This window comes from Carettochelys insculpta, chromosome 2 (assembly GCF_033958435.1).
Source record: "Carettochelys insculpta isolate YL-2023 chromosome 2, ASM3395843v1, whole genome shotgun sequence".
NCBI classification, from domain to species: Eukaryota; Metazoa; Chordata; order Testudines; family Carettochelyidae; genus Carettochelys; species Carettochelys insculpta.
Window position 1 is genome coordinate 1,540,509 of NC_134138.1, and position 23,761 is coordinate 1,564,269.

The 23,761-nt window shown below is 62.0% G+C and overlaps 1 protein-coding gene across 15 annotated transcripts in view; it reads right to left on the minus strand.

Annotated features, from left to right (window-relative positions):
• Positions 1-5,697: 5,697 nt before the first annotated feature.
• Positions 5,698-23,761, minus strand: part of PLEC (plectin) — a 141,799-nt gene continuing 123,735 nt past the window's right edge. For 14 of the 15 annotated variants that reach the window (XM_074986409.1, XM_074986407.1, XM_074986416.1 and 11 more), the window contains 8 exons: positions 23,157-23,513; positions 22,903-22,986; positions 22,522-22,626; positions 20,954-21,052; positions 16,384-19,764; positions 7,905-14,236; positions 6,487-6,627; positions 5,698-6,013 (listed from right to left, as the gene is read on the minus strand). In XM_074986409.1, coding sequence (XP_074842510.1) covers positions 5,836-6,013; positions 6,487-6,627; positions 7,905-14,236; positions 16,384-19,764; positions 20,954-21,052; positions 22,522-22,626; positions 22,903-22,986; positions 23,157-23,513 — 10,677 coding nt within the window. In that variant the 3' untranslated portion in view covers positions 5,698-5,835. Of the gene's footprint in view, positions 6,014-6,486; positions 6,628-7,270; positions 14,237-16,383; positions 19,765-20,953; positions 21,053-22,521; positions 22,627-22,902; positions 22,987-23,156; positions 23,514-23,761 lie in introns of those variants that run through there. The other variant, XR_012644305.1, reaches the window with a different exon arrangement.

Sequence of the window (23,761 nt, forward strand, 5' to 3'; positions counted from 1 at the left end):
TCAAGGGGAACAACAACCCCATAGCCGATGCCCTGTCACGCAGGGAGGGCCCCGAACTTCCCCAGGTCACTGGCTAAGTGACCCCACTCAGTTCGGTCTGGAAGGGGCGGGGGAGAGATGTGATGGAGTCGAGGGAGTGCGTGTGTGAGACTCAGGCTTGTTGTGTACAAGACAAGCAGAGCAGCTCCCAGCAGCTGGGGATGACCCTGGGGCTATAACCTAGGCTGGCAGGTAACACCTCAGCCCTGAGCACAGAGCAGGGAGGAGCTGAGCTGGGTTTGAATCAGAGATGGCAGTTAGGAGCTGAGGGGAGAGGGAGCTGGAAGGAGCCAGCCTGGCGGGGGGGGAGGTTACACCCCAGAGGGGCCCCCCTCGGGCTCCTCTGCCCAGGACGGGTTGGAACGACTGGCTCTGCCGGCTGCACTGACACCTCTGTGCTGAGCTGGGCTCTGTCGCCTCATAAACCTCCTGTTCCACCTGCTGAGTGAGATTCACTCCTGCCTGCGGCTGGGGGCAGCGCTTGGGGACCCCTGAACCCCATCACGTTGTGTGTGTGTGTGTAGACATGCGAGCGGGGGAGCAGTGTGTGTGTGTTGACATGGGAGCGGGGGAGCAGTGTGTGTGTGTGTGTGTAGACATGCGAGAGGGGGAGCAGTGTCTCTGTGTGTGTGTGTGTAGACATGCGAGAGGGGGAGCAGTGTCTCTGTGTGTGTGTGTGTGTGTAGACATGCGAGCGGGGGAGCAGTCTTTGTATGTGTCTGTAGATATGCAAGAGGGGGAGCAGTGTGTGTGTGCGTAGACATGGGAGAGGGGGAGCTGTGTGTGTGTGTAGACATGCGAGCGGGGGAGCAGAGTGTGTGTGTGTGTGTGTAGATATGCGAGAGGGGGAGCAGTGTCTGTGTGTGTGTGTTTGTAGACATGCAAGCAGGGGAGCAGAGTGTGTGTGTGTGTGTAGATATGCGAGGGGGGAGCAGTGTGTGTGTCTGTGTGTGTGTAGACATGCAAGCGGGGGAGCAGAGTGTGTGTGTAGACATGGGAGGGGGGAGCAGAGTGTGTGTGTGTGTGTGTGTGTGTGTAGACATGGGAGAGGGGGAGCAGTGTGTGTGTGTAGACATGGGAGAGGGGGAGCAGTGTCTGTGTGTGTGTGTGTAGACATGGGAGAGGGGGAGCAGTGTGTGTGTGTAGACATGGGAGAGGGGGAGCAGTGTCTGTGTGTGTGTGTGTAGACATGCGAGAGGGGGAGCAGTGTGTGTGTGTAGACATGCAAGAGGAGGAGCAGTGTGTGTGTGTAGATATGCGAAAGGGGGAGCAGTGTGTGTGTGTGTGTAGACATGCAAGAGGGGGAGCAGTGTCTGTTTGTGTGTGTAGATATGCGAGAGGGGGAGTAGTGTGTGTGTGTGTGTGTGTGTGTGTAGACATGCAAGCGAGGGAGCAGAGTGTGTGTGTGTGTATGTGTGAGGGGCTCACAGAGGATGAGGGGGCTCCTGCTGAGGGTAACCTGGTGCCCAGGTGACACCTCTGGGCTGCAGACAAAGGAGGAGGTGGAGCCTGAGGGGTTTGAATTGGAACTGGGAGTTGGAAGCAGTGAGTCTGGGCTGGGAGAGAGAGAGACAAAGGAGGGGGCAAGACCCCGGCTCTGGGGGCCCCTCGGGGCCCCCTCTGCCCAACATGGCTGGGACTGGCTGTCTCTGCCGGCTGCACTGACTCCTCTGTACAACGCTGTGTCCTGTTGGCTAATGAACCCGCTGTTCTCCTGCTGAGTGAGAGTCACTCCTGCCTGTGGATGGGGGCAGAGCCTGGGAACCCTGAACCCCATCACACTCCTGCCTGCGGATGGGGCGCAGAGCCTGGGGACCCTGAACCCCATCACACTCCTGCCTGCGGATGGGGCGCAGAGCCTGGGGACCCTGAACCCCATCACACTCCTGCCTGTGGATGGGTGCAGAGCCTGGGAACCCTGAACCCCATCACACTCCTGCCTGCGGACGGGTGCAGAGCCTGGGGACCCCTGAACCCCATCACACTCCTGCCTGCAGACAGGTGCAGAGCCTGCGGATCCCTGAACCCCACCAGAAGGATACAAATTTCTATTTAGGAGACTGGATACACTGAAGAAAAGGGTCCCGGCGAAAGCAGTCTTTTAAAAAGGCTCCCCAAGAGACCAAGCAATTGGCCTTTGTGAGGAACATTTCCCCTTTTGCACAAACCCTACAAAAACTCAGACATACCCCATGGCTAATCAGGCACTGGCTGATGTCCAAACAATTTGGCTGTGTCTACACTTGCATTCCTCTTTCGAAAGAGGCATGCAAATGAGGTGCAGATTTACATATCTGGCACCTCCTTTGCATATTCTTCTTTGAAAATATCTTCTTTCGAAAGGAAAAAGCCAGCGTCGCCACTGCTCTTTCAAAAGTAAACCGCACCTTCGAAAGAACGCCCCCTTCCCTGGCCCAACCCCATTGCCCTCGGGGGCTGGTGCCTGAGCCTGCCCCTGGAGGGGCTGGGGGGCAGGGCGTTTGCCCGGGGGGCTGCTGGGTGAGCTCAGCTCTGAGGGGCTGCGCTGGGTGGGTTCACAGCACAGAGGAGGAGCTGGGGGTGCCCGGGTGGTGGGGATGTTACTGCATTTTCAAGTTGAATGTGGAAGCTGTTTGGTTGCCATTGTGTGTAACTGACACTGAACAAAGTGCTGGGGGGGCCAAGTGAGGCGTCTAACGAAGGCTGGCGATGCCCTGAGTCTGTCTGTTACTTGTGTGCCTGGGCCGTGGCTGTCGGTGAAGTTGGAGATATCGGCTCTAGGGCTGTGGTAGAAAGGTACAGAACCAAGAGTGCACCATGGGAGATGTGATCGCCACCCGAGCCAGGAGGAATGGACTGTAAACAAGGGCTCACACATCGAACACACACCTCAGGAACTGGGACGGTCGCCTGGACCGCACCCGATGGCAGTTTGCCGCAGCAGCCCACCGGAGTCGGGTGATCAGGGCTCTCCGGTGCCTGATGGGAAGGAGAAAGGGCTTTGTCCCGCCACTTGGAAAACTGTAAGAGGGTCCCTGGCAGAGTGCGCCTGGGTTCTTCCCACCCCTCCGGAGATGAGCCTCGCTGGGCTGGGGGCCCGTCCCCCAGAAGCAAGTTTGCAAAGACTTTCAGGAGTCAGCACGTAACATCTCTGGCTGCACCAGCAACTGAAATTGATGTACGTAAAGTATCACTTTAACTGCTCTTCTCTCTCCCCTGCTCGTGCTCTGTTCATAGACCTTTAGCCGTTAGAGCTGAAGGACTGGCAGTCACCGGGGTGACTTGTGTAAGACCCAAGTCTATATTGACCGGGGACTGTGCCTGGCCCCTTGGGGCCCAAAAGAATCTGTGCGGAGTTGGTGAAATAGGTTTAATAACCTCTCACCTGAGTTGGGGGGTTGTGGGGCTGGGCTGGTGCAGCAGCTGGGCAGTCTGTGGGCTTGCTGGGTGGCGTCTGGCTGGCCAGTGGGGCTGGCAGAGGTGCTGTGGGGTCTGGCTGGATTTGCCTTAGCGAGAAGGAAATCCCAGCCTGGGCTGTGAGTGGCCGGAGTGAAGCAATTTCCCCAGCCGTGCCCAGGAACCCTGTCCTATTACAGCAGCGGGCGAGCGCGGCCGTCCCAGCCCTGGGTGCTCTGCTCCCAGCGTGGCTGGTGCTGAGGGCTGGCACACCTCCACGTGCCTGGCCTGTCACAAACCTGGCCCAACTGCTCCACAGGACACCGGCCTGAGGCAATTGCCAGCCCTGACTCCATCTAATCTCTCCCCCGAGATTCTCCACAGCCCTGCTGCCTGCAGCACCACAGGGCCCAGCAGCACCCAGCCTGGGCTGGCTTGCACCAGGGCAGAGAAGCAGCTTCGGCTCAGCCTGTGGCAGGGCAGGACAGTGCACACAAGCTCTGCCTCCGCCTCAGCCCGGCGCGATGCATCTCTAGGGGGAAGGTCCAGCAAGATGGAGCTGGAGTCGGCACACCTGAATGGAGGCTTCTGCCACGGAGAGGGTGCCTTCCCTCGCGCCGCAGGAGGGGCTGGCGTGGGTGCCCAAGCTCCAGCCAGCACATCCCGCCTGGCCCGGGAAGCAGAGTCGCAGCCCAAGCAGGGCAGGCTGGACTCTGCTGCCCACCGAGGGACCAGAGACGTGCAGGGCCGGCGCTTGTGGCACTGCTGAAAATGCCCCTCTGCAGCCGCCAGGCGTTCCCCGGGTTCTCACACAGCCGAGAGCCTCTCCCTTGCCTGGCCAACCCTTGTTCCCTGGGCCATGCAGCAGCCGCGGGCGGGGGCGTGAGGTGTGCACCAGAAGGGTGTGGCGAGGGCACGGCCGAGGTACGACTATGGCTGAATTCTCTCTGCCGCTGCCTCCATTTCAGCTCCCGCCTGGGCTCTTCTGAGCAGCCTGCAGCACTCCTGCCAGACTACCGTCCAGGCCCAGCGCTTGCAGGCTACCAGCCTGCCCTTCCCCGCCGGGGCGCGGCATGAGCACCGGCTGCAGGGGGACCAGCCCACACTCACGCCCCTCCGGCGCACCACTGGTAGCAGTGAGCCCGCTCTGTGGCCCGGGCACCTGGCCGTGGCGCCAGAATCCAGCGCACCCAAGGGCCTGCAGCTAGAGCCTGCTGGCGACAGGAAACACTGGGCTTTCTCCCTGCTGCAGGAAACTCCCACTGCTGCCCCACTGGAGGGGAACCAGCACGGAGCAGGGACCACCGGCTAGCGAGACGCAGGCCCAGCCTCGGCCATGGGGGACCGGGTTTTGCTTTGCCACCGCCTGCTGGGGAGCTCTGGGCCGGCTGGTTAGCCTCTGTCCTCAGTTCCCAGCTGCTGGTGGGAGAACTGCTCTGCCCTGCCGCCAGGGAGCTGCTGAACCAGGGCGGTGCTGAGAGCCGGGGTAGGGTCAGACCGAGGGCTGGGGGGGCTTTTGGGAAGAAGAGGGTCCGAGGCGGGGGTTGCAGCGGCGTCCCCATGGTAGGAGCCGCCTGGAAAGGGCTCCGGCCAGGCCCAGGCTGTGCAATCCCCAGGCACAAGAGGGAGCAGGCTGTGAACAGACCACGCGGAGCAGCTGGCTGGATTCGCATCAGCTCCTTTACTGCCCTCTCTGCAGAGGGGCCTGGGACCATACTGCATGTTTTACAAACACTTCACGGTATATACAGAGCAGGTTTAGTGTTCTGCCCCCCAAAAAAGAGAGATGCCTTTGGCTTGTTAATCAGCCCCCGCTGCCCGGAGCCAGGGAGCCCAGTGTGCCCGGGGTGGTGCTGGGCTGGCTGCCCCGGCTCAGGGTGGAGTACGTGACAGAAGCGCCCGGTTAGTACATCATGCAAAAGCAAAGAGTGGATAATGAGCACAAGGGAGTGAGAAGCGCAGTGACGCGACTCGGCTCGCAGGCAGCCAATGGGGCGTGGGGGGAAGGAGAACTGGGTCTGGAGCCACCCCCAGGAGGGTTAACACTGGAATTGGCACGTGCCCACCTTTGCCCATTGCTGGGGGGAGGGAAAGGCCGTCCCCGCTGGGGAACTGCAGCTGGGAGAGCCCTGCAGGCCAGGGCTTGCCCAAGGGGGACCCCTCACCTGCACTCACACTGTGGAGCCGTACGTCTCCTACTGCCGCTCTCAGAGGGAGAAGCACCGTCAGTGCCTGGCAGGCAGGGGGAGAGACCAGCTGGTGGTCGCCCTCCAGGTCCCGCGTCAGGCACGTTTGGGTGCCCTGGCAGCAACGCAGCCCCTCGGACGCCCACCCGCCCCCCAGCGCTCCTGACACCGCTGCTGTGCTGCAGTTCTCCCAGGCGGTCCCCGGCGCCTGCGCTGAATGGGCCTGCATCAGCCGTCAGTGCTGCATGGGGAGCGCAGCGCCAGCCGCTCGGTGCGGGCTGCCTGCAGGGGCCGCCCCTCCCGGTGTGAGCGAGCCCAAGGGAGGGGCGTCCTCGGGCTGTCCCACGTCCCCCCAGCTCTGGGCCTGGGCTCCGCGGCGCGGGGAGGATGATTGCGATGGAGATCCAGCAACACTACAATAAAGTGAACACCACAAAGGATGGGATGAGATGGGAGGTCGTCTGTGAGATGCCGCTGCCACCACACTGAGCCAAGGAAGCCGCCCCACTGTTGTCCCAGCCCCCGCCTGTGCGATCCCCCACCCTCACCAGCAGGCGAGCGCCCGGCTCCATTAGCCCTCCAGGGCTGCTCCCCAGGCCCACAGCCTAACCCCGGCCCCTGCGGCTGCTGGCTGCTGGCTGCTGCCTGCGCGGGGGTGCCCAGCACCGCAGGCCAGAGCCCAGGCAGCGCGCGTTGGCAGGCTGTGCTGGCCCCAGACTCCACGGAGTGAAGCAGTAAGCACAAGGCCGTTTGCACGGAACCCGCCCACGCCCCGACACGCGTCAACGTGCTGCCGTTTGGGCACGATTCCCAGGGGAGTCCAGCCAGCGCCAGGTATGCAGGAAGACCCGTCTCCCCACACAGAGACTCGAGAGGGGGGAGTTACCTGTGCAGAGGAGTACAGCCCAGGAGCGGCGGAGTCCAGGGTTCCCCGTGAACTGCTCCAGGACTTGCTAACGTCAGAGACCCAGCTAAGGAGTTCGCCCAGTGCCAAGGGGACGTCTTTGGTGTGACTGGAGAAAGGCGTCTGACAGAGAGAGAGCGTCGTTACCGGTGGGAACACGGGAGAGGAGTGCCGAGGAAGAGAAATCAAGGGGAGAAGAGAGAACGCGAGAGGCGGCGTTCTGCCAACGTTAGCTCCTCCACGTGCTGGGCGGGGCCACGCGCCCCTCCGGCACGACAGACCCGGAAACCTGCAGCTCCCCAGAGCTCTGGCCCCTCACAACGACATTCTGCAAGAACCCAGTTAGCAAAGGGGAGGGGTGAGTCTGGCAGCTCCCCCGCAGCCGGCATGAGACCTGGCGTGTGTGCAGGTGACAGGGTCGGCCACGCCGCCAGGCAGTGGAGGGTCTGCTCAATCCCTGTCGGTTCGTTTGTCCAGGGATTCGGTCTAAGACATCCGCCTTGGACAGGGCACTTCCCAGATACACAGAGGGAGACGGACAGACGGACAGACACGCAGACATCCCCACCGGCTCCGAGCAGCACGCGGCAATGGGAGGCCCCCCAGCCCTGGGCCGGGCAAGCAAAGCACAGCGGGATGTGTCGGAGCAAACAGGCAGGCTGGAGGAGGAGGCCCAGATGCAACGAACGGCCTCCTGCGGCGTGCGGCCGAGGAGCAGCGTGGCAGCAGGCCCTGCGAAAGCACCAGGCACCCCGTGCGCACTTACAGCCTGAGAGCGCGCGGAGGCGCTGGGGGCGGCAGAGGAGCTCTGAGAAGCCCCCGGGGGCAGGCAGCAGAGCGGCTCCAGGCGTGGCGTGCAGAGATCGAGGGGGACTGCGCTCAGAGTCCAAGGCCAGGGTTGATTCCTCCCTGTCCTGCCCACAAAGAGGAGAAGGGAGGCCAGTCCCTGCAGGCACCCACGGCAGGTCGGGAGCTGGGCAGGTCCCTCTCCTCCTCCGGCGCTGGCAGTGCACGATGTGGGCGGGGGGGCCGAGCTTTGAACTAAGTGTCCCTGGCTGGATAGGGTCAAAATGGCGACATGTGGGGAGGTCCCACCCAGCTGCGGGAGCGGCTCGGCGGCGGCTGGGAGCGGAGGCAGCTCGTGGGTTCCTGCGCTGGAGGGTAGCGTGTGTCTCTCTCTCTCTCGTGGCTAAATATACAGATACTGTCCCAAGAACCCTATATATTAATATATATTAGTCTCGTCTTTTTGGTTAAATTTCAGGCACTGCTTCGGAAGAAAAATGGGGTTAAAAATAACAAGAGGGTGATCAGCTGGTAGCTTTACCACATGCAGAGCAGGAGAAATGGGAAGGTTCCTCAGTATTTGGGGGGCTGGGCAGGCAGGGAGGGGACCTTACACCACGGTCGGCTGAGGCCCCGGCAGTTTGGGGAGCTTCCCGTTCGCTTCCCCTCCACAGGTCCCACGTAGGCAGGACAAGGCAGGGGCAGGTTCTGTGGCACCCCCGTTGCTCTGCACACCTGGTGCGTATCTGCGCCCGTAGCTTGAGGAGGAGTACGAGGAGGATGAGAAGGTCATGGAGAAGCCAGAGCCTGTGGCGTCCATGCTCCCTCGCCTGGAGCCTGATCTAGATCCCGTTCGGGAGCCCGATCGAGAGCCGGAGGTGGAGCCGGAGCCACTGACATTGTAGGGGCTGTAGTAGCCTTTGCTGGACTGGGAGGAAGCTTCCAACAGGCGCAGGCCTGTTCCCTCCTCAACCATGCTCCTGTCCATGGCGTCCTTGTAGGAGATCTTGAGCTTCGTTTTGGGGCAGGTGAGATACTTGGAGTAGGTGTTGACGTCCCGCAGCTTCTGGGCCGTGCGCATGTCAATGGTGCCCTTCTGAAGTGCGTCGTCCAGCGAGACCCGGCCTGCCACGTCAGGCTCAATCAGCCCCCCCGTCAGGTACTGCACCTCCAGGAACCGCTGGCCAGCTTCGTAGTACAGCCAGCCCTTCTTTAAGGCCTGGGCAGCAGACATTTTCGTCTTGGTTCTCGGATCCTCAAAGCCGTAGAAGGCTTTCTGAGCAAGGTTGATCCTGTCCACCATGATTTTGTCAACCAGGCCCTTGTTGACTGCATCAGCCACAGAGAATTTCTCCCCGGTGCTGGGGTCGATGATGCCTCCGGTGCAGGCCTGGGACTCCAGCAGCCTCTGCCCAGTGATGTTGTCTACGAGGTTGCGGTGCATGGCCTCTGTGATGGACACTTTCTCCAGGGTGTCAGTGTCCAGGATCCCAGCAATTGGACCCGTCTCTTCAGTGGGGTCACTCCAGGACATCAGCTGAGTTCTTGCAGGGGCTGGGCTTATGGGGTAGGAGGAAGAGGAGCCGACAGAGGACGATCTGGATCGGAAGCCGCTCATGTTCCCAGAGAGCATGTCTGCGAACTCGGTGATGGACAGGGTGCCGGAGCGATACTGGTCCAGGGCAGACTGGTCGATCAGGCCCTTGGCGATTGCGTCATCGATGTCATACTGCCGCCCAGACCGCCGGTCGATGATCATGGACTTGACCACCCCGTCCGAGGAGGAGATGGTGATCTCTTCCCACTCGCACTCCTGCTCAGAGAGCTCCATGTAGGTCTGGTGGTCGATGAGGCCTTTGCGGTAGGCTTCGTAAACAGACATCTCCTTCCCGGTCTCTGGGTCAACGATCACCACCCTGCGCTTGCGGACCGAGGATTTGGACGACGTCTTCCTCTCCCGCTTCTTCTCCTTCAGCGGGAGCAGGCACAGGCCAGTCTCTGGGTCGGTGATGCACCGCTCCATGAGCTGCAGGTAGGTGAGGTTCTCCTCCGTGTTGGGGTCGAAGAAGCCCTTGGTGTCGTCGCTGGGGTCCAGGAGGATCTCGTTCATTTCCTCGTCAAACAGGCCCCGCTTGTAGGCGATCTCCACGGGCAGGCGATGGCTTTCCTCTGGATCAATAATGCCTCCCGTGGCAATCTGGGCCTCTAGCAACCGGATCCCGTGATCTTTCAGGATCAGACCCTTCTTCATGGCCTGGAAGAGGGAGATCAGCTTGCCTGAATATGGATCTTTGTAACCGGTCACCGCCCTCTCTGCCGACAGGAGCTTGTCCTTGAATTCTGGGCCCACGATGCCCATCCGCACCGCCTCCTCCACCGTCAGCTTGAGGCCCTTGATGGGGTCGATCACATAACCCGTGGCTGCCTGGGCCTCCAGCAGCTCAAAAGCTGTGCCGGGCCTGATGATGCCTTTCTTCATAGCTTGGTACACGGAGAGCCGCTCCTTGGTGGAGTCCACAAAGACCCCGGCGATACAGCTGGTGCCCTCCAGGAACTTCTGCAGGTTTTTGGAGACTTCTTCAATGGAGGTTAGGCCCTCCTGGAGGCGCTGGGCTGTGGCTTCATCCATGATCTGGGACCGGACCAGCTCCTCCACGCTGATCTGCTTCCGCAGGCCCCGGAAGGTCAGGTTCCTGGTGTCACACAGGGGCAGCAGCAGCTGGCCACTATTCTCGTCCTTCCGGCACCGCTTGAGGAGTTGCACGTAGCTGAGCTTCTCGTCTGTGGAGGGGTCCACGTAGCTGCGGACCTCGCTGGGCTCGGCCAGCCTATCGCAGGTCTCCTTGTTGAGAAAGCCACGCTGATAGGCCACCTCCAGGGGCAGGTGGAAGCCCAGGAAGGGGTCGATGATGCCGCCGGTGGCTAGCTGAGCATCTAGCAGCCGGAGGGCTTCCTCGGCAGGGATCAGGTCCTTCTTCATGGCCTGGAAGAGGGAGATCTTCTGCTCAGTGTAGGGGTCCCGGTAGCCGGTCACCGCCCTCTCTGCAGACAGCAGGCGGTCATGGATCTCCGGCCCCACCACGCCCTTCCGGACCGCTTCGTCCACCGTCAGCATCTCGTTCTTTATGGGGTCGATCATGAAGCCGGTGGCAGCCTGGGCCTCCAGCAGGCAGCGGGCTACCTCGGGGCTGATCAGTCCTTTCTTCAGGGCCTGATAGACACTGAGCTTCTGCTTGGAGGAGGGGATGTAGATGCCAGCAACGCAGCCGGTTCCGTACAGGTGTCTCCAGACAGTCTCTATCTCCAAGATCTGCTGGATGGTTTTGGAGCCCTGCTTGAGCAGGTTGTAGAGCTCCAGGGAGATGATCCGGGCTTCGTAGAGGTCGTCGGCCGTGATGCGGTGCCGGACGAAGTCGTAGGAGGTCAGGTCCTGCTGCCGGACGATCTCGGTCTTCTCGATGATCTCGATGATGATGATGATCATGCGCTCCTTGCTCACCTTGCCGGAGCGGAACTCCTCCATCAGCCGCTGCCGCTGCCCCGCCGGGATGAGGTCTGACTGCATGATCTCCCAGAGCGACATGGAGGAGCCAGCCATGCTGCCCACGGGGATGCTGACCTGTGTTTCCTCAAAGGCCTTCCGGGTCTCTGCCTCTGTGTACACATGGGTTGTCTCCACTATCGCGGGCTTCTCTGGCTGCTTCAGGGGCAGGAGGTAGAGGCCGGTCTCAGGGTCCTCAATGCACCTCTCCTTCAGCTGCAGGTAGGTGAGGTTCTCCTGTGTGTTGGGGTCGAAGAAGCCCTTGGTGTCGTCGCTGGGGTCCGAGAGGATCCGGTTCATTTCTTCATCGAAGTAGCCCCGCTTGTAAGCCACCTCCACGGGGAGCCGGTGGCTGTGCACGGGGTCGATGATGCCGCCGGTGGCGATCTGGGCCTCCAGCAGGCGGATGCCGTGTTCCTTGAGAATCAGCCCCTTCTTCATGGCTTCGAAGAGGGACACGGTGCTCCCGGAGTAGGGGTCCTTGTAGCCGGTGACGGCCTTCTCGGCAGACAGCAGCTTCTCATGGAGCTCTGGCCCGACAACACCGGCTCTCACGGCCTCGTTGACACACAGCTTTTGGTTCCTTTGGGGGTCAACCAGGAAGCCACTGGCTGCCTGAGCTTCCAGCAGCGTGATGGCAGTGCTGGGCCTCAGCAGGTTTCTCTTCATGGCCTCATAGAGGTTCAGTTTCTCCTTCGTGTCTTCCACGTAGATGCCAGCAATGCAGTCACTGCCCCGCAGGTACCTCTTCACAGAGTCCGTCTCGCAGAGCTCTTTCACCGACTTCCGGCCGTCCTTGAGCTGCTCGTACTGGGCTTTGCTGAGCACCCTGGACTCCAGCAGCTCGCTAGCAGGCACGGGTGCACGGAGGCCGCTGAACATCAACTTCTCCTGCTTCTTGGCCTCCGTCTCCTCAATGATGGTGATGATTATCTTGATGATCTTCTCCACAGTGACCTTGCCGGTCTTGTACTGTCGCAGCAGTTCCCTCCTCTGCTCCTCAGTGAAATACTCTGAGTGAATCAGCTCCCAGATTGTCACCGTCCGGCCCTTCAGGATGCCAGCTGGGACATCCAGGGTGGCCTTGTCCAGGGACTCCTTGGCCTGGCTGTCAGTGTAGACTTCCTCTTGCTGAGACCGGATGGCCTGGTCCGAGAGGGGCAACAGATAGAGGCCAGTTTGCTTGTCCGGTCGGCATTTCTTCTGCAGCTGTGCGTAGGTCAGGTTCTCCTGCGTGTTGGGGTTGTAGAAGGCCTTGGTGTCGTCACTGGGCGTAGCAAGGGCCTTGTGCGTCTCCTCGTCGAAGTAGCCTCGCTTACAGGCAACATCAAGTGGCAGGCGGTGGCTGTTCACAGGGTCGACTATGCCACCGGTGGCCAGCTGGACATCCAGCAGACGGATGCCAGTATCGCTGGGGATCAGGCCCTTCCTGAGCGCTTGGAACAGGGAGAGAGTCTGCCCAGTGTAGGGGTCTTTGTAGCCAGTCACAGCCTTCTCTGCGGACAGCAGCTTCTGGTGGAACTCCGGCCCAACAACCCCAGCCCTCACCGCCTCGTCCACCGAGAGCTTCTCATTCCGAGTGGGGTCAATGAGGTACCCTGTGGCTGCCTGGGCCTCCAGGAGGGGCAGGGCAGCCTCGGGCCTCAGCAGGTTGTTCTTCAGAGCCTCGTAGAGCATGAGCTTCTGCCCGGTCGACTCCACCAGCACGCCGGCAATGGTGTCAGTGCCCTTCAGATACCTCTTGATGGTGTCCATCTCAGCCACGTCCTTCACGCCCTTCTTGCCCTGGTGCAGCTGGTTGTAGAGATCATTGTCAAGGATCTTACTGTCCAGCAGCTCTGCAGCAGGGACAGGAGCGCGGAGCCCTTCAAAGCACAGCTGGCTCTTCTTATCACTCTCCTCCACCACGGTTATGACGATCTTGATGACCTTCTCCACGGTGATCTTGCCCGTCTTGTACTGCCGGAGCAGGTCTCGCCTCTGCTCCTCTGTGAAGTACTCTGAGTTGATGATCTCCCAGATGGTCACCGTCTTCCCGCGGAACGTGCCAAAGGGGGCTGACACTGTGGCCTTCTTGAAGATGTCTCTGGCCTCCTTGTCTGTGTAGACCAGGTCCCCTCCCTTGGCTGCTCTGTCGGTCAGTGGCAAGAGGCAGAGCCCAGTCTCAGGGTCAGTCACGCATCTCTCCATCAGCTGCAGGTAGGTGAGGTTCTCCTGAGTGTTGGGGTCGAAGAAGCCCTTGGTGTCGTCGCTGGGGTCGGACAAGGTCTGGTTCATCTCCTCGTTGAAGTAGCCCCGCTTGTAGGCTGTTTCCAAGGGCAGGCGGTGGCTGTGCACGGGGTCGATGATGCCGCCGGTGGCGATCTGGGCCTCCAGCAGGCGGACGCCGTGGTCTTGGAGAATGAGGTCTTTTGTCATGGCCTGGAAGAGGGAGATCTTGTCTCCAGTGTAGGGGTCCTTGTATCCGGTCGCTGCCCTCTCTGCAGACAGCAGCTTATTGTGCAGCTCAGGTCCAATGACCCCTTCCTTCACGGCCTCATTTACAGAGAGCCTCTTGTTTTGCACTGGGTCAATTAGGAAGCCAGAGGCGGCCTGTGCTTCCAGCAGGATAAGCGCCGTGCCCGGGCTCAGCAGCTGTTTCTTCATGGCTTGGTAGATACTCATCTTCTCATTGGTGGGCTTAATGAGCAAGCCGGAGATGCTGCTCTGGCCCTGCAGGTATCTCCGGATCTCATCCTTCTGCGACAGGTCCTCCACAGTCACCATCCCCTTCACCAACTTGTCTAAGGTCTGTTTGTCCAGGATGCCGGCCTCAACCAGCACCTCCGCAGGCACCTTCTGCCGGATGCCACTGAAGGCGAACTCTGGCTCCCCATTGTGAGTGAGGCCGTCCACAGCATCTCGGCCATTGGGCACCGCTTTGGTCACAGGCAGCTGGCCAGGCAAAATCGCGGCCTCGTCAGGAATGTCGTCCGTCTGGATCATGATCTCTCGAGTCTGGGCCAGCGCCGCCTGGTGCTCCTCCTGCAGCTGTTCCAGCTTCTCCCGTAGCTTCTGGTTTTCCTCTGCCAGGAGCCTCTCTTGCTGCTGCCGCTGCTTTTCCAGCTGCTGCAGCTCCTCCTGCTTCCGCTGCACATTCTCCTCCGCTGCCTTCTGCTTCTTCTTTGCATCTTCCAGGATGGCCGTCAGCTGCTGCTTCTCCTGCTCCATCTGCTTCTGCTGATGCTCCTGCTCCGCCTTCAGGTGCTGAGACTTGTTCAGCTCCTCTTTGAACAGCTCCTCCAGCTTGGCTTTCTCTTCCTCAATGAACCTCTCCTTCTGCAGCAGGACATCCTTCTCCGTCAGGAAGCTCTGCTGTAGAATCTCGGTCTTCTGGCGGAGCTGCTCCTGCTGAGCTGTGTGCATCTAAAGCAGGGAAACAACAGAACGTCTCTTAGACCAAAACCCACCAGCGGAACCCACCCCGAGAGGGAGCAGACGGGGCTGGCCACAGGAGGGAGAGCGTGAGCAGGAAAACGTTTGGGGTACAGCAGCAAGCTGTCTTCCAGGCCAGGCTGTGGGTTTGTTCGCAGTTACCCTGGCCAGCCCCCGGGCAGTGCCTTCGTGCTAGCAGGCAGTGTGTGAGGAGCAGCTCCGGCACCGCTGCACACGATTAAAGAAGCAGGAGGGGGATGCTGCACTTCTCTTGGGGTCAACACAGCTACTCACACTCCACTGTGCGTCCCAAGGAGCAGGGTCTGTGCCCGTTACGGCCCAGGCCCTTAGTGTCCCCTGCAGCATGGGAATGCTGTGCCTCTAGGAGGGGGAGCCGGCATGCACAGGGAGGGCGCTTGCCTCTCCTGAGCAGAGTCTGCTGGCAGTACCGACACAGAAGCAATGCCCGGGGCGTGGGGCAGAGCTGCGCACAAACTCCCAGGTCGATTGCATCTCACTCTCCAGCTGGCACCTGAGCGCCACACATGCCTGCAAGATTGGTGCTTGAGTGAAGCTTTCCAGATCATGTCAGTGACCCGGGAGCACAGGCCAAGAGCGTCAATGGCCCTTGGAGGAGCTTTGGAGAACCTGGTTCTTGTCTCAGCGTATGTGCCTCCGATGCGCAGGCGTGACACCCCCGGGGCTGGGCGCTGTGTCTGCGAGTGGGGGTCACTGAGAGCCCTTGTCCCTCCGACGCGCAGCCGTGACACCCCCGGGGCTGGGCGCTGTGTCTGCGAGTGGGGGTCACTGAGAGCCCTTGTCCCTCCAACGCGCAGCCGTGACACCCCCGGGGCTGGGCGCTGTGTCTGCGAGCGTGGGGGTCACTGAGAGCCCTCGTCCCTCTGACGCGCAGCCGTGACACCCCCGGGGCTGGGCGCTGTGTCTGCCAGTGTGGGGGTCACTGAGAGCCCTTGTCCCTCCGATGCCCAGCCGTGACACCCCCGGGGCTGGGCGCTGTGTCTGCAAGTGTGGGGGTCACTGAGAGCCCTCGTCCCTCCGACGCGCAGCCGTGACACCCCCGGGGCTGGGCGCTGTGTCTGCGAGCGTGGGGGTCACTGAGAGCCCTCGTCCCTCCGATGCGCAGCCGTGACACCCCCGGGGCTGGGCGCTGTGTCTGCCAGTGTGGGGGTCACTGAGAGCCCTCGTCCCTCCGATGCGCAGCCGTGACACCCCTGGGGCTGGGCGCTGTGTCTGCCAGTGTGGGGGTCACTGAGAGCCCTCGTCCCTCCGACGCGCAGCCGTGACACCCCCGGGGCTGGGCGCTGTGTCTGCCAGTGTGGGGGTCACTGAGAGCCCTTGTCCCTCCGATGCGCAGCCGTGACACCCCCGGGGCTGGGCGCTGTGTCTGCGAGTGGGGGTCACTGAGAGCCCTCGTCCCTCCGACGCGCAGGCGTGACACCCCCGGGGCTGGGCGCTGTGTCTGCGAGTGGGGGTCACTGAGAGCCCTCGTCCCTCCGACGCGCAGGCGTGACACCCCCGGGGCTGGGCGCTGTGTCTGCCAGTGTGGGGGTCACTGAGAGCCCTTGTCCCTCCGACGCGCAGCCGTGACACCCCCGGGGCTGGGCGCTGTGTCTGCGAGCGGGGGTCACTGAGAGCCCTCGTCCCTCCGACGCGCAGCCGTGACACCCCCCGGGGCTGGGCGCTGTGTCTGCCAGTGGGGGGGTCACTGAGAGCCCTCGTCCCTCCGACGCGCAGCCGTGACACCCCCGGGACTGGGCGCTGTGTCTGCGAGTGTGGGGGTCACTGAGAGCCCTCGTCCCTCCGACGCGCAGCCGTGACACCCCCAGGGCTGGGCACTGTGTCTGCCAGTGTGGGGGTCACTGAGAGCCCTTGTCCCTCCGACGCGCAGCCGTGACACCCCCGGGGCTGGGCGCTGTGTCTGCGAGTGGGGGTCACTGAGGGAACTGAGGGCCCTGGCTGGCATTTCAGGGGCTGCCAGCTGTCTGTGCTGAGGAGCTGCCTGCTGGATGTCCCAGAGCTGCCGTTCTGGGTGGTCAGCCCAGTTAGGGCACTACGGGGGAGCTGCCCCCCAGCACTGAGATGACAGCAGGTGGGGGTGAGGGAGGGGAAATAGATACCTCTTCTGATCTCTGCTGCAGCTGCTCCGCCTCCCGCTGCAGCTTCTCCTTCTCCCTCTCCAGCTCCGCAATGGCTCTCTTCAGGTTCTCTGCTTCCTTGTCGCTCTGCTGCCTCTGGATCTCCAGCGTGTGCACCAGTGTCATCTTCTCCCGGGTGCTCAGCTCCGTCCTGTGCAGCTTCTCGCTGATGTCCTCCGCCTGCCTCTTGAACCGCTTCGCGTCCTCCTCTGCCTTGGCCTGGGCCGCGCTCAGTTCGGCCACGTGCAGCTTGAGGCGCTCGGCCTCGGAGGCGATCTCCAGCTGCCGCTGGCGCTCGGCCTCCAGCAGCTTCTGGAAGCCCTCGGTCTCTTCCTCCAGGCGCTGCTGCATCTGCTCTTTGTCCTCCTGGAGCTTCTTGGCGTGCTCCTGAGCCAGCTCCTTTTGCCTCTGCAGCATCTCTGCCTCTGCCTTCAGCCGCGTGGCCTCCTGCACGGCCTGCATCTTCTCCTTCAGCATCTTCTCTGCCAGGACCCGCTGCTGCGCCAGATCGTCCTCTGCCAGCTGCCGCATGCGGGCCGCCTCCTGCGCCTCCACACTCAGCCGGGCCGCCTCCTCTGCCACCTGCTTCATCTTCTCGGCCTCCTCCGCCAGGAACTTCTGGGTGTTGTCCTTGTCCTTCAGGATCAGCACCTTGTTCTCCTCCTCAATCCTCGTCTTCAGCTTGACCAGCTCCTCCATCTGGATCTTCACCTTGAAAAGCTCCTCCTCCACCTGCGCCTTCTGCCTCATGGCGTCCGTCACCTCCTCCTTCAGCCGCTGCAGCTCCTCGTCCAGGATGCTCTTCTGGTGATCTGTCTCCTCCAGCTGCAGCCTGACCTTGGTCAGCTCCTGCTCCACCTGGGCCTTCTGTCTCAGCGTCTGCTCTGCAAACTTCTTGTGCTTCCCCATCTCAGCATCCGCCAGCTGCTTCTGCTTCAGAGCCGCCTGCTCGGCCTGGGCCCGCTTTGCCGCCTCCAGCTCGGCCTCTTTCCGCAGCTTCTCGGCGTCCTGCTGGGCTTGGGCTTGGGCTTGTGCCTCCTCCTCGGCTCGCTGCTTCAGGCGTTCGGCCTCCTCCACCTGCTGCCGGGACAGGGCCGCATCCTGCTCGGCCTTGATGCGAGCGAACTCCGCATCCTCCGCCGCCTTCTTGGCCTTCTCAGCCTCTTCCCTCAGCTTGTCCAGGACGTTCTGCTCCTGGCGCCTCGTCTGCAGCAGCTCCTGCTCCTTCTGCTGCACCGCAGCCAGGTGGGCCTTCTCCTCAGCCTGGACCCTCTTCTGAGCCGCCTCCTGGGCCAGCTGGATCTGCCGGTCCGACTCCTGCTCCGCCAGCTCCTTCTGCCGCTTGGCCTCCTCCACCTTGGCTTTCAGGCGCTCCACCTCCTCCAGGGCCACTTTGCGCTGCCGGGCGGCTTCCTGCTCTGCAGCCAGGATCTTCTTCACCTTCTCCTCCGCCTCCCTGCGGCGCCTCTCCTCCTCCAGCGCCAGCTGCCGCTGCTTCTCAGCCTCCTGCTCAGCCTGCTCCTTGCTGCGCCGGGTCTCCTCCGCGCTGCTCTTGATCTTGCTCAGCTCCAGCTCCAGCTCCGTCTTGCCGGCTGACGCCTTCTCGAAGTTGACCTTGAGGACGCGGATCTCCTCCTCGACGACGCGCCGCTGCTTCAGCGTGTCGTCCACCAGGCTCCTCTGCCGCTCCAGCTCGGCCTCCGAGGACTTCTTCAGCAGGGCGATCTTCTGCTCGATGTCCTGCTTGTGCTGGGCCGCCTGCTCCTCCAGCAGTTTGCGCTGGTAGGCCTCGTCCTCCGCCAGCCGCCGCAGCCGCTCGTTCTCTGCCTCCTTCTCCTTCAGGGCGATCTCCGCCTCCGCCTTCAGCCGCGAGGCTTCGCTAATGGCGGCCAGCTTCTCCTTCAGGGTCCTCTCGGCCTCCGCTCGCTGCCGGGTGGCCTCCTCCTCGGCCAGCTGCCGCTGCCGCTTGGCCTCCTCTGACAGGGCGCGCAGCCGAGCGGCCTCCTCCGCCAGCTCCCGCAGCTTGCTGGCCTCGGCCTCCAGCTTCTGCTTGGACTTCTCGCTGGTGGAGCGGGAATCCTCCTCGGCCTTGGCCTTGCTTTGCAGGAGGATCTCCATCTCAGCACGCAGCTTGGCCAGCTCCTCCTCCACCTCCTTCCTCTTGTGAACGGCCTCGCTGATCTCCGCCTTGAGGCGGAAGAGCTCCTCCTCCAGCAGCAGGCGCTGCTGCTCCCGGTTCTCCATCTCCGCCTTCAGCCGGATCAGCTCCTGCTCGGCCAAGAACTTCTGCTGGGCCGTGCCCTCCGCCAGCTTCCTCTGCTTCTCCAGCTCCTCCTCAGCCAGCTCCTTCTGCCGCAGGGCAGACTCCTCCAGCTTCGCCCTCTTCCTGGCCTCCCTTTCCGCGTCCTCCTTCTGCTTCTCGGCCTCCTCCTGAGCCAGGGTCTTCTTGTGAGCGACCTCCTCCGCCTGGAGCCGGAGGCGCAGGGCCTCGTTCGCTTTCTGCCGCCATTTCTCCAGCTCCTTCTCCGCCTCCTCCCGGGATTTCTCTGCCTCCAGCTGCTGCTTCTTCAGGCGCTCGGCCTCCTCCTGCAGGTGGGTGACCGTGATGTGCTCCTGCTTGAGGGACATCTCCAGCTGGGCCGTCTTCTCCGCGAAGGACAAGCGCTTGCTCTGCAGCTCGGCCTCGGCACTCTTCTGTGCCATTTCCTGAGCCACGTGGATCTGCCGCTCCTTCTCCAGCTCCGCTTGCTTCATCTGCCTCTCTGCTTCCTCCGCCTGCATGCGCAGCTTCTCCAGGTCCTCCATGGCCTTCTGCTTCTCCCGGGTGGCGTTCTTCTCAGCCTGCACCTTGCGCTTCAGCTCCTCCTCTGCTTCCCGCTTCTTCTGGGTCTCGTCCTTCACCTGCTTGCGCAGGCGCTCTGCCTCCTCCTGGGCCAGCTTCTTCTGCTGCTCGGCCTCCGCAGCCCGGGCCCGCAGCTCCCACAGCTCGCTCTCGGCGCTGGACTTCTGCTGCTCGGAGGTCTCCAGCTGCAGGCGGATGACGTGGATCTCCTGCTCCACCTTCTTGCGGCTGTACTCCACCTCCTCGATCAGCTTGTCCTTGGACTTCATCTGAGTGTCCCAGTTCTGCTTCAGCTTCACCATCTCCTGCTGGATGTTCTGCTTCTGCTGCTCGTTGTCCACAGCCACCACCTCCCTCCTGGAGACCTCCTCGTGCATGCGGCACTGCAGCTCCAGTGCCTCCTGCTCAGCCTGCGCCTTGGCTTTGGCATGTGCCTCTGCCAGCTGCTTCTGCTTCTCCAGCTGGGCCTCCACCTCCGCCAGCCGCTTCTTCTCCTGCTCCTTCAGCTTCTCCACTGCTCTCTGGAGGGGGCGGGTGCAGGGAGAACAAAAGGGAAAAGGACAAATCACAAGGAAAAACCAGGGACCAGCAGCCCCCTCCCCCCGACACAGTGAGATGGTCCGGGGCAGGCGGAGGATGTGGTATGGGGATGTCCCGCAGCCCTCGGCTCTCCCCATGAGCGAGAGGTGGCGCAGCTGGCTGCTGGAGACGAGACAGACAGCGAGGAGCCCTGGCGCGGCTGTGTCGCACCCAGCGCGGCTCGGGGAGGTGGGCGACAGATGGCAGCAGGACAGGCCGGGCGGCGGTGCGGGGAGCAGCGAAGCGAGAACAGACATGGCAAGGAGCACGGGCAAGGCCACTGCAAATGAGGACAGGAAGCTGGCAGCTCGCACCCCGCACTGTGCCCCCTGCAGCCTGGCCGGGCTGCTCGCAGGAGGGGGGACAGGGACGCGGTGACCCTGCACAGCTCTGCACCGCCGGAGGACTGTTCCCTCACTGCACGCTGCGAAGCTCAACCAAGCGCCTATGGCTCCCGGAGCAGGGAGGTGCTGCTGGGCTCAGCCCCCTGCCCCCTCCACCCCAGCGGGGAAGAGCTCCGTTGGCCGGGACTCCAGCGAGTGCTCGAGTTCGGGATTCCCCCAGGGCTGGGCGAAGGGCTGGGGCAGGCCCTGCGGCGTGCAGCGAGCAGGTGCAGGGTGCAGGCTGCTTGCGGGCATGTGGGGGGCGGGGCGGGGCGGAGCGGAGAGGGAGGCTGAGGACAAGCATGCGCAGAGGGAGTACCTGGTGCAGAAAGGCCAGAGGCATCCTGGTTTTTACCCTCCATCAGACCCCCACCAACACAAACATTCCCCAAGACAAAGCACCGGCCCAGCGGCTCCTCTTCCAAGGGCAGAAACGGAGAGTTAGAGGTTACAGCAGAGAAGAGAGCAGGCCGGCTCCGCGCTGACACATACACGGACCGTACCACGTGTATCTGGGAAGTGCCACCTCGCACCCACCACAGCAGAGCCCTGGCACAGCCTGGTGAGCGTCAATTTGCCGTACCCAGGGCCAGCTGCCAGATCAGCACAGGGTTAGAGGCCTGGACCAGGCGTTAGTGATGCGGGGCGGGCAGTAACCATGGACCCTGTTCCTTGTCGTTATGGAGGGGAGCCAGTCAAGGTGGCTAGCTTCATGCCAGGCCCTGGACCACCCTGCCCGACCTCCTACCTCCTCCTCCTCCAGTCGCCGCAGGGTCTCGCTGATGAACTTGATGTACTGGCTGGTGAGGGTGGTCAGCTCGCTGTACTGTGTCCGCAGGTCCACATACTGCAGCCGGGAACACAGATCAGTGGGTGCATTTACAGAATCACAGGGCTGGAAGGGACCTCAGGAGGTCGTCTAGTCCAGCCCCCTGCCCAAAGCAGGATCAACCCCCACTAAGACGTCCCAGCCAGGACCTTCTCAAGATGGGACTTAAAAACCTTGAGGGATGGAGAATCCACCACCTCTCTAGGCAACGCATTCCAGTGCTTCACCACCCGGCTGGTGAAGAAGTTCTTCCTAATATCTAACCTACACCTCCCCCTCTTCAACTTCAGACCATTGCTCCTTGTTCCGCCATCTGACACCACTGAGAACAGTTTCTCACCCTCCTTTTTAGAGCTCCCCTTCAGGAAGTTGGAGGCTGCTATTAAATTACTCCTCAGTCTTCTCTTCTGTAAACTAAACAAGCCCAAATCCCTCAGCCTGTCCTCATAGGTCTTGTGCTCCAGACCCTTAATCATTTTTGTTGCCCTTCACTGAACCTGCTCCAGCAAATCCACATCCTTTTTATACTGGGGGGCCCGAAACTGGACACAATATTCCAGATGTGCCCTCACCAGTGCCGAATAAAGAGGAATAACCACTTCCCTAGATCTGCTCAAAACGCTCCTCCTAATGCACCCCAGGATGCCGTTAGCTTTCTTGGCTACAAGGGCACAGTGTTTACTCATATCCAGCCTTTCATCCACCATAACCCCTAGGTCCCTTTCCGCTGTACTGCTGCTGAGCCAGTCGGTCCCCAGCCTGTAACCATGCTTGGGATTCTTTCGCCCCAGGTGCAGGACTCTACACTTCTCCTTATTGAGCCGCATCAGATTTCTTTTGGCCCAGTCCTCCAATTTATCCAGGTTCCTCTGGATTCTCTCTCTACCCTTCAACGAATCTACCTCTCCCCCTAGTTTTGTGTCGTCTGCAAACTTGCTGAGGGTGCAGTCCAGTCCCTCATCCAGGTCATTAATAAAGATGTTGAATAACACCGGCCCCAGAACTGAGCCTTATGGCACTTTGCTTGAAACTGACCAACATCCAGATATTGAGCCATTGACCACTACACATTGGGCCCGACCATCAAGCCAGCTTTCTATCCATCTTATAGTGCAAGGATCCAACCCACATTTCCTTAACTTATGGGCAAGAATGTTGCAGGAAACTGTATCAAAACCCTTCCTGAAGTCAAGGTATATCACATCCACTGACTTCCTCATGTCCACAGAGCTTGTTACCTCATCATAGAAGCTAATCAGATTGGTCAGGCAGGACTTGCCCCTGGTGAATCCATGTTGGCTACTTTTGATCACTTTCCCCTCCTCCAAGTGCTCCCAAACGGATACCTTGAAGGTGTTCAAGGCAGGGTAGAAGATGCCCCCAGGGCAACCCCCTCCCATGGGCCCCTTGGCACAGACAGGCGTGCGTTCCCACCCATCCCCAGCTGAGGTGGCTCCTCCAGGCTGCCCGAGCTCTGCCCTGCTCACCTCCTGGATCACGCTGTCGGACGCCGACTGCACTTTGGGTTTCTTGGCTGGGGAAACCACAGGTTCCACCTGGGCCTTGTAGGTCACCAGCTGCAGCTCGTAATCCTGGGGAGGAGACCATGTGTCACAGAGACTCAGAGCCAGTGGCCCCCACCCGGGCTCTGTGTGAACACAGCCTGCAGGCTGGGGCTCTGCTACCGCTCCAGCCAAACTGCGTCCGTCTCCTGGGACACGCCAATGCCCTGGCTCCCTCTGCAGCTCTCGCCCACCGGGCCCTCCCGGGAGTGTGCTCTGCCGAGCCTGGCCGCCCCCCAGCACCTCCGCGCACAGCTGGCAGGCCAGGAGCAGAGCGGCACTGCGGCAGCTGCCGGAGGCCCGCACCTTGATGGCGTCGATGTACTGCTTGGCGTACTTCTGGCACTCGTCCACCTTCTCTCGGTTCCGGTCGCACTCCTCCAGGAGTTTCTGGGGACAGAGGAACTGGTCACAGCGCAGCCCGTCTGGAGCAGCCTCCCCGCCAGTCCGAGCCCCAGGCCGGTGGGAGCAAAGAGCCAGCAGGACAGCCCCAGCCCTCTCGCCGCTGGCCTGCAGACCCTGCCCCGACAGCACACCAGCTCCCCGGCCACAGCTGTTACCTTCTGCTGCAGCAGCTGCTCCTGCACGGCCTTGCTGTCTGTGATGGGCACCGCCTGGAGCTGCTCCTGCCGCCGCTTGGCATCCTGCATCCACCGGATGAGCCACGTGTAGCTGTCGCGGTAGTAGCGCTGCTGCCGGCCCAGCTGCTGCAGCTCCCGCTGGCGCAGGTCGATCTGGGCCAGCACGGCCTGCCAGCGCTCCAGCAGCTGCTGGATCCGCTCCCGGTACCGGTCCAGGTCCACATCCCGTTCACTGTGGCTCCTCAGCATCCGCTCGTTGACATCCTTGGCCTTGCTCAGGTCCGACTCCAGGGTGCTGAAGAGGGGCTGGTGTCCTTCCACCTGCCCACGCAGCCTCTGCAGCACACAGGGCCCGCTCAGCATCCGCCACTGCCCTGCCCTGCCCTCTCCCCCACCCGGCCGCCGCGGCCGCCCGTGCTGGAGATCTGCTGCTTTGCCAGGCAGTGGCTGCCCCTGCGCCCGGCTGTCCCCTGGGGTGACCCTGCTCTTCGTGCCTGTGGAAGGGGCGGCTCTGGGCTGGGAAGCTGCAGGGCTGTGCCCAGAAGAACTGACCCTGTCTGGAGAAGTCTGGGCCTTCCCCTGCC